At 48.3% G+C, this 14,296-nt stretch overlaps 1 protein-coding gene across 1 annotated transcript in view; it reads right to left on the bottom strand.

Annotated features, from left to right (window-relative positions):
- XPNPEP1 (X-prolyl aminopeptidase 1) overlaps nucleotides 1-14,296 on the bottom strand; it is a 46,513-nt gene that overhangs the window by 12,898 nt on the left and 19,319 nt on the right. Inside the window, exons 4-10 of the mRNA XM_019725094.3 lie at nucleotides 12,186-12,249; nucleotides 10,910-11,014; nucleotides 7,661-7,753; nucleotides 7,197-7,340; nucleotides 5,427-5,522; nucleotides 3,125-3,206; nucleotides 1,404-1,614 (exon numbers count right to left, since the gene is read on the bottom strand). Of these exons, the coding sequence (XP_019580653.2) occupies nucleotides 1,404-1,614; nucleotides 3,125-3,206; nucleotides 5,427-5,522; nucleotides 7,197-7,340; nucleotides 7,661-7,753; nucleotides 10,910-11,014; nucleotides 12,186-12,249 (795 nt within the window). The remainder of the gene's footprint in view (nucleotides 1-1,403; nucleotides 1,615-3,124; nucleotides 3,207-5,426; nucleotides 5,523-7,196; nucleotides 7,341-7,660; nucleotides 7,754-10,909; nucleotides 11,015-12,185; nucleotides 12,250-14,296) is intronic.

The following is a 14,296-nucleotide window of genomic DNA, read 5'->3' as shown; positions in this document are numbered from 1 at the left end:
ACAAGACAAAAGAGGCTTGAGCTCATCCAGAAAGATAAAGTACATCAAACAAGGTATTTCTCTTCTATCCCTCACCCCCTTAGCTCTTTGAGACTGCTGACTGCCAGCCATCAGCAAGATACTGCTTTTCAAGCCTCTATGGTTATGGTCAGAGTTCACCAAGCGATCAAAGCTTGACCAAAATAACCCCTTTACTGCTACACAAAGGAGGCTTTTTCCCAATGTCTCGGGAGACACGTGACTGATGAGGGAGGGCTCATGCTCCTTCCCCCTTGTCGCTCAGGGATCACACGTCAGCTACTATTCATGGTCTGATCTCCAAGGGCTGGGAAAAACTCTTCCTCATTTGAGAACAAGTTAGAATCCAGCCTGTGTTATGGGGAGGGGCGGGGGTAGGACGACCGCGCACTTGCACAGAGCCCTGCAAAGGGCTTCCGCTCCCTCCACCCTCTATTCTCTTTCACATACATGCCCCTCAGGAAACAGGGAAGGCAGACGTGATCCCCACTTAGGTCCAAGAAGGAAAGCTCTGAGGAACCGAGTGTCTTAAAGTATGACAGGGACAGGGTGTGAGGGAAAGCCAGGTCTACAAGGCCAAGTCTGGTCTCTCCCAGCTTGATGGAGAAGAAAGGACATCACTGGTCCTCTCTGCCAAAGGTCACTTGGCATCAGAGGACCAGGGCAGGACAGTCAAAAAGGTGACATCTAAAGTGGCTTGGATTCCAGTCCTGCCCGAGAGCCCTAGTTAAAATGAGGGGACAGGTGTCAGCTCCCTAGCATCACCCAGCAGAAGCTCAATTAAGGGCAGGGCTATCACTACAACTTGACCTTTGACAAATCCCCAACTCCCAAAGCCTCTCTGGGCTTCAGGTCTCCTTACAAATAAAATGTTGGAGGTGGGGGGGTAATGTTCCCCAAACTTCGGGCATTATCATACCACCTGCACAGCTCTTATCCTAGCTGCCTGCCCCGGACTCTTATTCACTTCTTTTATCTTTGTTATCTTTTTTAACTTAGTTTATTAAACTCAACTTTCTTTTCAAACTTTTTTGTATTTTCATGATCTCACATGCTAGTTTTATTTTTTTCTAGGATACACTGAAACACTGTTAAAACCGACACATTTAAATCAACCTAAATACTACTGTGCAGCCCCTGAAATCCTCTCTCATGTCAGACTTTGGAAAACACAGGACTTGGTGGGTTCTAAGGCCCCTCGCCTGTCAATACGGCTCCGCCCAAAGAGCTCATCTGGGGGACGACACCTCTGACGTGACAGCCAGTCCCGGAGATCTGCCTGAACAACCTCTGCTTCAAAGACAAAGCCATGCAATGCCAGACCTGGGAAGGGGCTGGGAAGGGCGTGTGACAGGGCTCAGACGGGCTTCAGTGCGGCTACCAACCTTGGGGATGGCCTCGCTCACAGCATAGCTGGCCTTGTCGCTGACCCACACCTTCTCCCTTGGGGAGAGGTTGGTGCACAGAACCTTGAGCTCGCTCATAATGGACTTGTAGGGAAGCACCTGGATTCTGTATTCGGCTTCCAGGCTCAAGTTAAGAAGCAGGTGCTCTTTCACACTGGGGGCATCTATGCGGTCACCATCAATGAAGAGCCTGCAGAGGGGCCAGAGGTGAGGTGACAGAAGAAGGAGAGCTCATGAATGAGAGCAGTGACCCACACACATACAACAGGCTCTGTCCACTGGCAATCAAAACCGAGCAGCTTTCCCTTCCTCCCCATTCCATTCCCAAATCCTGCTCTCCAAACTGCGTCCCCTGTTTCTGTGTACATTGTCACCATCCACCCAATTCCTCAAGCAGGACCTGGGCACTGTCCCCTTTGATGCTCCTCCTTCCCTCCTTCATTAAGATCTCTGGACCAGTAGCCTAAATCTCCATCAAATCTGTCCAGCTTTAGCTACAACCTGGCCAGTCACTGCCATCTCTCAGCTGGGTTAGTGCCACAGCCGCCTATCTGGTTTCCCTGCCCCCAGCCTCCCCTACCCATCCTAGTTTTCACAGCCATAATATTCTTTATGATTTACACGCCTGAATATGTGGTACCCTGTGAAAAACCCATTCAATAGCTCCCAAATATCCTCAGGGTAAGAGCTCAAGGTCTTGAACTTGGCTCACAAGGCGTTCCTTTACGTGGCCTCTGCTCACCTTCTGGGCTCCCACTCTGTGTTCCGACCATACTGACCCACTACAGGTCCTCCACGAGCACTGTCGTCTCTCCTGCCCAGAGCCTCTGAAATGCTGTTCCCTATGCTTCGATCACCATTCCCCTCACCCTCATCTACCTAGCCAAATCACATGTACCCTTAATCTCTGCTTCAACACTGCTTCCCCCAAGAGTCTCCTCTGACCCCAAGTCTAGGTCAAGCCCAACCACGCACATATCCTGCTATAACACTTGTAGCCATCCTACTGACAGGTTAGTCCCCACTCGTGTGCCTGAACCCCCGAGGAGATACTCATCTCCCCAACTCTAACCTGGGCCCCTGTCTGCCTCATGCATCCCAGCAGCCTATAGAGATCCTAGCACATAACAGGCATTCCATAAATGTTGTCTGAAGGCAAAAAGCCATCCAAATAGAAGAGCAATGGCAGGAAGGCACAAGAAACTTTAAAAGACAAACTGATGCTTGGATTACATGGGACTTGGGGTTTTCCTGTGTCGTTTCTGACCTTCATACGACTGGGTTTATTTGATTGTGGATCTTGGATTGTGTGCCTTGTAACTGGGTCTACAAACCCTTTTCACTGGTGTTAGAAAACTTGGAATCAAACATGTGGCCTGAACAAGACTTTGCAGCAGGAATTTTGCGAGCTAACCTCACTCGGTTTTGTTCTGATGTCTTCACCTCCTTATTCCTCTATCGCATAGTACTATACAGACTTTCATAGACTGCAAATCATTTGGGTAGAGGCAGGATATAAATAAATACCTACTGTTAAGGAAGACAAGAAGGGAAAGGAAAAATGGCAGAAAAGGGAAGAACAGGAGCAAAGCAGCAGATGAGCGGTATGTCAGGCAGTGACTGGTGGGCGCGGACCAGAAGGGGACACTGGGACTCTGAGCAGCTGTGGGGAAGGACTCTCAGGTGTGGGACACACTCACATGATCGTCTCTAGTCCTATGATTGCGTAGGAGAAAAATACCGGATTGTGCTCCACATCTGATCCTCGGAGATTGAACAGCCCTAAAACAAACAAACAGAAAAAGAGGGTCCCTGTCACCTGCCTGACTTGAGGTTTTAAGGGGGTGGCTTGTAGGGAAGGGAACGGCTCACTATGGAAGGATTCAAAGACAGGGAGCCATACTTCCGGGTTCCACCTCTGAGATGCAATTGCTCCTGTCCGCCATGTGATGGCACCAGAACTGTTTCTTATACCACCACCTCACTGGTCCCAGGAGAAGGGAATGGAGGAGTTATTAGTAAGAAAACAGGAGAAATGCCTCCAAACAAAGGGTTGAAATAGTCCACCTGGTGATGACCTGCCAGGCCCAGCCTTACTGCAGAAAAACCTCTGGCACTCCCAAATCAAGGGGAAGGAGCCAAGTGCTGTCTCCCTTCTGAGGCAAACGACCTAGGGTGGAGACCCACCCAAGAAGGAAGCCAAATGAGGCCCTCCCTGTAAGGAAGGGTCAGTGAACCCTGTGGAGGTGGAGCTTCCCAGCAGAGGAACAAAAGCAGTGAGTCAGAGAGGCCCACCCAAGGGTCAGCTGTGCTACTATGGCTGGGTCCAGGGCCCGCCTACAGACAGGGTCGGGTTTGGTGAGGTGACTGCATGTTTGAGAAACTAGAGGGACCAGCAGAGAGCACAGATCTGGTTCCTGTTGCTTAGTGCTTTCTCTCCTGAGGATCAGAGTTCCAAAAGACCCTGGTGTAAAAGTACTGCCTCTATTTTTTTTTTTATAAGAGTTTATTTGAGTCAAATTGATGACATGTGTTAGCTAGCAAGATCTCAAATGCTCCCCTATTGACTCTATTTTTAAATGATGGCTTCTCAAAGTAAAACAATGAGGCAACATTGTTAACCTATCAGACTAAACAAGCACGTGAAAAAAGATAGTAAGGGCCTGACAAGGGTGTGGAACGGTGGGCGTATTCATACAACACTGTACATACAACCTTTCTGGCATGAAAATAGCAAGATAGGTCAAAGCCCAACCACGCACATATCCTGTAACCCAGAATACCACCCCTAAAGGCCAACCCAAAATAGGAAGAAAATTATCAAAAACTAAGACAGCAATTTTGATGCACCAAGATTTTGATGGCAGCATTGCAGTATTAATAAGGAAAATATTTCCCATGGGAAAATGGGAAACAACCAAAAGTCATCCTTAGGGGAATAGTTAAATAATAATATAACCATATGATGGGATTATCTAATAATCATTAAAAAATCACGCTTATGTGCTTAGAGTCAACTGACACATTGAAAAAAATCAAGCTACAAAAGTACATATGCACAGAATGTTAACTGATTGTCTCTGGATAACAGGATTCTAAGTGAGTTTTTTCTTCTTTCTGTTTCCTCTGCATTTGCCAGGTTTTCTACAATGGGAATGTGGGGGGTTTTTAGTAATAAAAAGGAGAAATTTGCTTTATATGCTATTTTCTCTGATGTTGAGGTTATTAAGTTAATTTGGGGTGTAAATCACTGATACACTTGACAAAGTCTGGGGGCTGGGAATTGGAGAAACAGGACACCGGGTAGTGGTAGTGTCTCTTTCTCCAGTGAGAAAATAAAAAGATAAGGCAGTGCCTCTTCTAAGTTACCCTGGGTCAAATCAAGTCAGAAAATAGCAGACAGGACAGGAAGGTTCAACCAGACTCCTTCAGGTTCTAGAAGATAATAGAAGGTACTAAATAACTGCATGAGGGTGGTTTAAGATCTAAAAATTGAGAAACTGCTATTGTATCAAAAGGCTTAGTGAAGAACTTGCAGTTCCTAAGTTTTCTGAGGTAGAAATATTTCCAGAACGTTCTCACTGTGAAGAATTTGGAGAACCACAGGAAAAAGTATATGAAGAAAAAAGAAAATATCTCCTATGATCCCACTTCTCCACTTATAGAGAGAGACACAAATGTTTACAGACACAAAACATTTGGAGGAAATGTCCTTCCACAGAGGTTTCACAGTCCTGAAGAGACTGGCCCGAGGTGGACATCACCACAGATTTAGCATCAGGCCCTGGCTGTTCTACTCCTCAGGGTCAGGCTACATTTCTCTCCCGCACTCCCTGTAATTCCTTCTCCATCCTCCTTGGCATATCCTATAAGCATTTGGTGACACGGTGTTTGCATATTCCCTGGCCACTCAGAAAGCTGAATGGCATGACCACACAGATTCCCAGAGACCCAAAGGAGAGATTGGGCAATGTGTCCGAATGGTGAAACCAGCATACTCACACGCAATCTCATCCAGGGCAGTGACCACAAACCACACAATGTTCCTCTCAGCCATTTTCAACCGAAGGTCTGCAACCTTGTCCTTCCAGGAGATGCCTGTAAAAACCAAACGTACGTGCAACTCCAGCCCTGGTCCCAGGGACCTAACTGCATCCCAAACTTTCTGAATCGGCGCCACATCCTAGGGAACGTATTGCTTGAGCACAGGTGGCCTGGAACCAAGCCCTACACATGAGGTGTGACTCTGTCCAAGCCAGTTGACTGCAGGGAGCCCTGACCACCTCACCAGCACAACTGATTCATTTGTTCATCCCACAAACGTCTCTGAAGAATCGAGATTTCCCTAGCACAGCATCTCAGGCGCTGTGCTGGTCACTGCAGTGACATCTCTGAGCAACACCCAGTCCCTGCCCTCATGGAGCTTACGATCCAGAAGAGAAGACAGGCAATTAAAGCAGCAATGGTCACACTACCGTATAAACGCTGATGCGACAGAGGAAGCACTGGGAGCTTTGCGAACACTCTACCTCCAGAGAGAACCCCTCCAGTCTCAGCGGGCAGGGGACCATCACCCAGCACTTTACTCGCCTTCATGCTAAGACCCAGGAATTCCCAGTGGTCTCACTCACTGTGACTACCACTGCCAAACCACTTGCACTCTCAGACACAGCAAGGGCCTCCTGCTGTTCCCCACGATGAAACTGTGGCCCTAGAGGAGCACATCCCATCACCACACCTCCACCCGCCATGGGACAGTACAGAACTCAGGTCGCAGCCACCAGGGAACAGGGCAGGTAGGCATCTGCCCTATTCACCCAGCACCTAGCGGTGTCCTGCACCTCGTGGGCACTCAAATCTTTGCTGAGCATAAATCTTACCAGCAACATTTGTTCTCCCCTCTCCTACAGGCAATAGGTCAGAGCCTCTGCTTCAGTTTGAAAAAAATTCAAAACACGCTGATGGAAAATGTTTAGCTGACCCTGGGCCACTCACTGGACCCATCCCCCCAGTCTGCGATACCCTCTGGTGAGGGTGTCAGAAGGAAAGCAAGCTGGGGGCTGCCCCCACAACCAAACGCTGCTTTGAAGCTCAGCTCAGGAATGCTATTTAAAACTTGGCGGAGAGTCTGGACTGTAATACTTTCTTCCCAGGACCCCTCTGGGCAATGTGCCTACATTCCAGACATCCCCCATCCACCTCTCCTCTCCTGTTTCTACAGCAGGCCTCCCTCCCCTGCAGCCCCACCTCCCAGCCTTTCCCTCTGCACCCTTCACTGTCCTATAAATCCACACTTTCATCTCCTACAAACTGTTCACAGAACTCATTCCTCACCCACCACTATCACACAGGCCAAAGAAACCCACTCACACCCCAAAACCTCTAAAGCAGAAGGTACAAAAGGGCTGGGTGCCTAGGAAGGTAAGCCTACAAATGCTGCAGAAGAAAAGGAAATGGCACCCAGAAACCTCTAGGCTCTGTTTGCAATGTCAGACACGTGACAGGGGTAGTTTAGCAACTGAGGGGTAAAAAAGCCATCCTAACAGCACCCAAGGTCTGCCCAGGAGAGCTGTGCAAGAGTAAGTTCTGCCAAAATAGTGGCAAGTAGGTGGCAACAGTGGAAATCAACTAAAGCTACCACTTTCATCAAATGCCCCAATGTCCCCCCATCGGCTCAAACTTGACTGACTCAGGGGATGTGGGGGGAGACCCTGGCAGCAGGTGGAGGGGACGATGGCTGAAAAGCCCACTGGGCACAGCCTCAGCTCTGACCTGTGTAATCCAGGCTCAGTGTGAGGAGGGGCTTGCACGGGCGCTCGGGGCGGTCTGTCCATATCTTGTCCACAAGGTTCTCCTTGACAGGAACGAGGTGGTGGCCGGCGCTTCTCAGAACCTTGGCCATCTTTTTCCAGTAATCTGAGGAGAAACACCCATGGCCCAGCCGTGACTGAATGCCCATCACTGGCAGCAGGACTTTTGAGCCTGGCGCCTTCTGAAAGGCAATCCTTCTGTGGCCCTGCACTGGCTACGCGGGACGAGAAACTGTAAGAGGACTCTTCACCTCCAGTGGCTTCCCCTGCCCTGTGCCAGAATTCATCTCCTCACCTTGACCTTTACTGTGCCATCAAATCATGCTGCGTCCCTAAGTGTTCCACAACCCACAACAAACAAGGAGGATGCAGAGGCACCTGGAACCCACTTCCTCAGCCAAGCTGGAAGAGCCCAAGCTCACTCACCTGTAGGAATGATCAGTGGGTCCACACCAACCTTGGATCCTTCAGGAAGCACACTCACCAGCCAGTCTTCCTGAGTTGGTGTGTCCTTCAGACCTATGGAGGGAAGAACTGATAAGAAGCAATCGCCAGCGGGCCCAAGCTCACTGTCCTACCCAGAAGGATGCAATTCACCAATATCACGATAGCAGGGTCATCATTAAGCGCCTTCTTTAAGGTGGCCTGCCAGGATTTGGAAAATCTGACCCTGCCTCAATCCTGGAAGCCTGTGAGAAACATAAGATGGTACATAAGGAAACCCAACCCTAAGATAAGAGTGAGAAGGAAAAAAGGAGGATTTCATTAGCCCCCTGGTAAAAATGGCACCCTGAGAATCCCTGCAACACAGGTACGTAGAGTCGTCGCAAACACCGTCTCATCAGCTTTCAGTCACTTTCCCACTCCCGGTCACCTGAGGAGAACTTGGTGATATGGCGAAGGCTGGGAGCCGGGAGCTTCCCTTATACCCCACACCAGGTACGGGGAATGCATGCCACAGTGCCTGGAAGGCAGCACTGCAAAGAAAAGAGCCTCGCCCCACAACCAGGCCTCACTGAAGGGCTGAGTCCAAGTCTCAGTAGCAAAAAGCAACCCCTTCCAGAGATTACAAGAGGGATACACAAGAACTGCCATCACGGCCTTTAACATGACGCCCTACGTTTCCCAACTCCCAAGAGCAAACAGCCCTTCCTGTTTCTAAGAGGCTAGTCATAGGACACCAGAAAGGTATTTTTGATATTCCAGTTTTTCTTTAATCCAAGCCAGTATCTTCTACGTTTGCGAGGTATACGAGTACTTCTTTAGCAAATATTTGATTTTTGCTAAACAAGTAACATCTTGGTAAAATAGATGCATAGAGTGAAAGTTCACATACTCTAAACCAGTACTCACCTTAACTATTTTCTCTACTGAGTACTGACAACCACATTACCACAGTAGGGAAATTCAAAGATTTATAAGGAAATGAGCTCATGAACCTCAGTTCTAAAACACTGCCTAGAAGCTGGCACTGAGTTGTTATTATGCTATTTGATTCTTTCCTATTTTTTTTCAAACCACTAAGCAAGCCACTTATTAACGAAGTTTTTTTAATGCTCCCAGTATAACTTTCACAGGATGAAGTCATGTCATCTCTTAGCAGACAGATATTTGGCAAAGCCCCAGGGATGAGTCACCCACCAACCAAACCCACCAGAATCTCCCAACACAGGAGAGATGCCCAAGGAGAGGTAGACGTAGGGGAGAGGAGTCTCAGGGAAGAAACTCGAGGGGCTTGGAAGGGAGATGGACTCATCCCTTGGGGCTGCCACACACCCACTATAAGGAACAGGCAGACAGTATCGCTCCTCTGATTCTGACCCCCAAGTGCTAACAGACCTAACTAACAACTGGAGGTCTGGGCCCCAAAGAGAGATGTCCACACCTCAGGGGTACACTGAGTGATCCACTGGGGTGCAAACAGAAAATACTAGAATTTCTATTTGTATTTATTTTTTCTAAAAAAAAATAAAGAAATTAATCTTTGCTCCTATCTGAAATAGACAGACACTAGCACATATACATAACATATAAACAAATAAAAATATATATATTAAGCGTATAGGAGCCATTCACAGAGACATGCAATTGAAAAGTATAAAAGTATAGGCCTAGAACCCCACAGCCCCAAATGCCTGTGTGTGTATGTATGTGTGCGTGTGACAGTGAGAGTGAGAGAGTGTGTGTGTGTGTGAGTGAGAGGGGGGTGGGGGGGCTTTGGCAATAAATCCATTGCCAGGACAAACACGATCCTGAGGCCTCCCTAAGATAAACAATATACGTATATACAGATAGAGGGTGTGACATACGCAAGTGCACACGCGCATATACACACACACACACACACACACACACACACCTCAGTAGGCTAGCTGCTTGGGTCTTGGTGTCAACTCAACTCAACTCAGTGACAACAGCCTCTGTTCCCTGAACTGTGAGTCTGGTGACAACCTGCTTTCCTCATTTCTTCCTAAAACAAACAAGAAATATCAGTTATTTGCTTCATCTTCTTTTGCCTCATCTTCTCTTCCTCACTTGGCCCTGGTAGCCCCTTTTCCCTCCTTTTCTTCTACTCTCCAAGTTCAAAATTCGGGAGCAACAGACCTTTGTACAACCACTAAAACCATGTTCCTAAAGACTATTTTCATGACAAGGAAAAATACACACAGCACAAAATTAAATGAAAAACCAGAGTGTACACATACACACACACACACACACACACACACACACACACACACACACTCTCTCGCTCATTATTTGATAAACACTGAGCTCTATGCTTTCTGTATTTCTTTAATACTCATCATTTTATGTGGTACTTACTACTATTATCCCAATTTACAGATGGGGAAACTGAAGCACTAAAAGTGGAGTAAGTTTCTTGCCCAAGAAAGTTCCAGACCCCTACTCCTGCCCTGTGCTCTTCTCCAAAGCTGAGCTGCCAGACAAGTCAGGATTCTCAGGGAGAGGGCTTCGTAGCCTCTGCTGCAATGGCCCCTTACCTTTCTCTTGCTCTGACATGGGGTGGTGAAAGCAGTGGAAAGGCCCCCAGTCATGCACGAGTCAAATGCATGGCAAGGTGTGTGACTGCAGCAAACCAACTGTCCTCTCCAGCCCTCAGTTTCCCCTCATTAAAATGAGCATCCAGAACCAGGACCTTCTAAAACTGAACAGTATATCTATAACGATGCTATTCTCTTAGTTTTCCTTGTGCCATGAACTGGACTGTATCCCCTTCAAATTCATATGTGGGAGTCCTAACCCTCAGTGTGACTGTATTTGGTGACAGGGGTTTTAGGAGGTCACCAAGGTTTAATGACGTCATAAGGGTGGAGTCGTAATCTGATAGGACTGGCAGCCTTGTAAGAAGAGGAGCTAGAGATCGAGCCATGTGAAGACACAGTGACAAGATGGCCGTCTGCAGGCCCAGGAGAGAGCGCTCCACAGGACCTGATCACGCCGGCACCGACCTCAGACTTCCAGCCTCCAGAAGTCAGAAAATAATTGTCCGTTATTTAAGCTACTCAGTCTGTGATATTCTGTTATGGCAGCCTGAGCAGACGGAGACATTTTAGATTCTAAATAGGGTTAACATCAGAAGACCGGAGGAGCTCTAGGGTCCCTTCCCAGAACTGACCAACCAAGGCTGGGAGTGACCATGCCTCTACACACCCATCTTCATGAGCGTCCAGTTGCTGTCCATCTGCTTGGCAGCCTGAAGAAAGTAACGCCCATCGGTCCACATGGCTGCATGCTCTTCTGTGACGATGGCTGTGCCTGGAGTGAGGGAGCAAAGACATGAGAAAAGTTTCTGACAATGACCCAGAAGCTGCACAAAATGACAGCAGATGGGCAAGCACAGTGAGAAGCACCAGCTCCTGTGAGGCCCAGCCACCCACCACCACTCTGGTGGGGCTCTGAGTCCAGGAGCACCTCCAGGCAAGAGAAGACAATGCCTCTGAGAAGCAGCTGTGGGCCAGGCGCTGAGGAAACGGTCCTGAGGCATCCCTGGCGGTCTGCGTACTGGTGTCTGCACAGGAAGGACCCAGCCTGTGCTGCACACATCCAGGCCAGTAGAACAGAGGACTGTGGACCTAGGGCCAAAGTGGCCTCATATTCCACAAGACAGGTAGAAACGGCGCCTGCGCGGTGATCGCCACTGGACACCTCAATGGAGGGGGCCACCTTTCCAGAGAGAGATCAACTGGACCCTGGGAGTGAGTCACGGGAGTTTATACTTCCCACCTCTACCTGCCCTTGGTTCCCACAGGCCTGGCAGAACTCAGGGCTTTCCGCAGAGGTCTCTGCCAAAACCAATCCTCCATGGCAACCAACACAAGCACTTACATCAAAGGACGCAGTGGGCTAACTCCATGGAGAGAGGAGCTCTCACCAACTCTAGCTAACTGAAGGGATGTGAGTCTGAACGGAATGACCCACACAAAACTCAAGGGCACAACAGCTCCTTTGGAAAAGCTAGGACAGGGCACCAATGTACTCGTAGCGCAACATTTAACCTCTGTCATTGAAGCAGAGAGTGAAAACACAAACTGAAAGCCAAGCACTTGGAGAATTAAGCAGGACCAGTAAGCTAAGGTGGGAGCGCTGGGAGTTATCAGTGTCCCGTCACTTACTTGGAGGGCTAGTTGCACAAGTGTATTCTGTTTAATTGATATGATTTTCTGTATTTATGTTATATTCCACAGAAAGCCCAAAACATTTTTTAAATTAAAGCTTTGAAAGCAAAGGCATAGAGAAAAGAATTACTAAAAGATGACCTTAGGGAGCTGAAGGATGCTGGGAACTCACACCTTTCTGCAGGGACTCAATGGGGAATGTCTGGTTTGCATTTTCTTTTTGGTCCTACATCACAGGCTAAAGCTCATTCCAGTTATTTTTGGGAGGCGAACAAAAGTACAGAAAGAACAGAGAGAAGTTAGCGACTCACCCGCAGAGCCATCAAATCCAGAGACGAAGGCCCGCCGACAGTCACACGGAGCAATGTACTCACTCTGGAAAACAAAAGGGACAACGAATTGGACTCCGTCAGCCACGGCTGGGACCCTCTGCTCCGCTCTGTGCTAGGCCCAGCAGGGTCTACAAAGGCTGGAGGATCCTTGGCACCTGCCTTCAAGGGAAGGACAAGCTAGCTGAAAAGGCAAGCTGAACATTAAAAAAGAAAAAATGGAGCACACACTGCAGAAGACCCTAATTAATTAAAGTCTGGAAGAACTGTTCCCTTTAGCATCTATTTCCTCATCTGGAGAACAAGGAAGTCAAGAGAAACACAGATCAAAACTGCTTTTGTCCTCACTGAGATCTTACTCAAAAAGCAAACCAGTGGACTTCCCCCTCCCTTACCACTGACATTTAGGCATCTGTTATTTTTCTGAAAAGGATGAATTTCTGTTTTAAGGGCCAATAATTCGCTAACTTAAATCTTGTTAAGTTTTAGCTTGTTTCCAAACTTCCTATTTGTGTCCCCCTCCAAAGTAGTGTCACCAATCGCTCCCACACGGACCCTGTCCCTTCCTGTTAGGGAAAGAGAGGAAATGCTTCCTCCAACCCAGGAGACTAGCAAAATAAGATGTCACATCCAAATCCAGTCCTTACCAGATGAGAATATCCTTGCCTCTTAATGGAAGGGAGTTAGGGACTGAAGAACGTAAGAAGTTCTCATTCCTGGGCAGAGGGTATGAGGCCACAATATATAACTTCTGGTAATAGCCAGTGAGGCACAGAGAGTTAAGTAACTTGTCCAAAGTCACACAGCTAGTAAATAGCTGAGGTGGGAATTGAACCTGGGTCGTCAGCTCCAGGAAGCCCGATATATATGCCATGCTGCCCCCATATGACACATTATCTCATCCTCATAACAACTCTCCAGGATAAGACCAGTAGCAAATGAGAAAACAGAGGCTCAAAGACAGACTCCGTAAGTAACTTGCCCACTACCAGGTCAATAGCAGGCCCAGGATCTGGTCTGCTAAAGGCATACGTGTCCCACTTCTGCTGCATGTGTGAGAGCTGCTCCTTTCACCACGGCAGCCACAATCACATCCTTAAAGCAGCTGCAAGACCACTCCCCATGGAGATGCTAGAAGGGCCAGCAGAGAGAATCACAATGGCAGAAGGAAGAGCTCTGAGCCATCCTTGCCCTCCAGGGAACCAGCAACGTGCTCTGCAACAAGTCTCGTCACCTCTCTTGGCCTCAGTTCCCGATTTCTAAAACGGTCATTTCAGATTGCTAAATGCCAACAGCAGGCACATGTTTTATCCCCAAAACGTGAAGGAACATTTAATAGATAGCACTAAGGACATAGAAAGAAATGGCTGCCAACATTATGAACTGTAGAATACTCGTTTGTTTATTAACCCAGTAACCACTAGAGCAAGACAAAAAAAGGCAACAATGGATATAGGGAGGGGTCCCACCCCTCTCCTAGGACTGTTGTGAGGAACATGAGTTAATGTTTAAAACAATTCACCAGGAACCTGAGTGCTGCATATATGCAGTGGAAGAGAGATTATTGATTTCTTCTTCCTGGATTGTGGTGAAAAAGCATCTAAGAGGCTGGGAGAACTAAGTTAACAAACATAACTCTTATGCTAAAAGTCACAGTACACGATGGGGAAGACACAGAGAGGGCACTCTCCACAGAGCAGGAGGCCCCTGGCTTGGGGTTCTTCCACCTGTGACACAGGAGCAAGGGGACAGGCAAAGGGTGGGCAGAGAAGGTGCTGCTGCTCTTAGCCCAGCTGCACTCGTCCCCTCGGGGACACAGTCCTCAAGGAACGCCCCACCCCGTCTGGGCAAGCCTGAGAGGAGGGACAGGGCAGCCACAGGCCTTTCCCTAGAGGTGCTCATCCGCAAAAGCAGGAGGAAAGTGTCTCCAAAGGGAGGTGAGACTGGCAGCAGGTGGGCACATTTGGGATCAGGATGAGGCCTGGGGTAGGAACGTCTAGACATGACCTAAGTGACCAACATGCCAGAAAGACATCGCTTACCAAAGCTGTCACCTCCACACCAACAGGCTCAGCAGAGGCCAGACAAGCACT

Source organism: Rhinolophus sinicus, chromosome 15 (assembly GCF_057876585.1).
Source record: "Rhinolophus sinicus isolate RSI-liver-muscle chromosome 15, RSI-T2T, whole genome shotgun sequence".
NCBI classification, from domain to species: Eukaryota; Metazoa; Chordata; class Mammalia; order Chiroptera; family Rhinolophidae; genus Rhinolophus; species Rhinolophus sinicus.
Note: the sequence above shows the minus strand (reverse complement) of the source record. Positions and strands in the feature narration are given on the sequence as shown.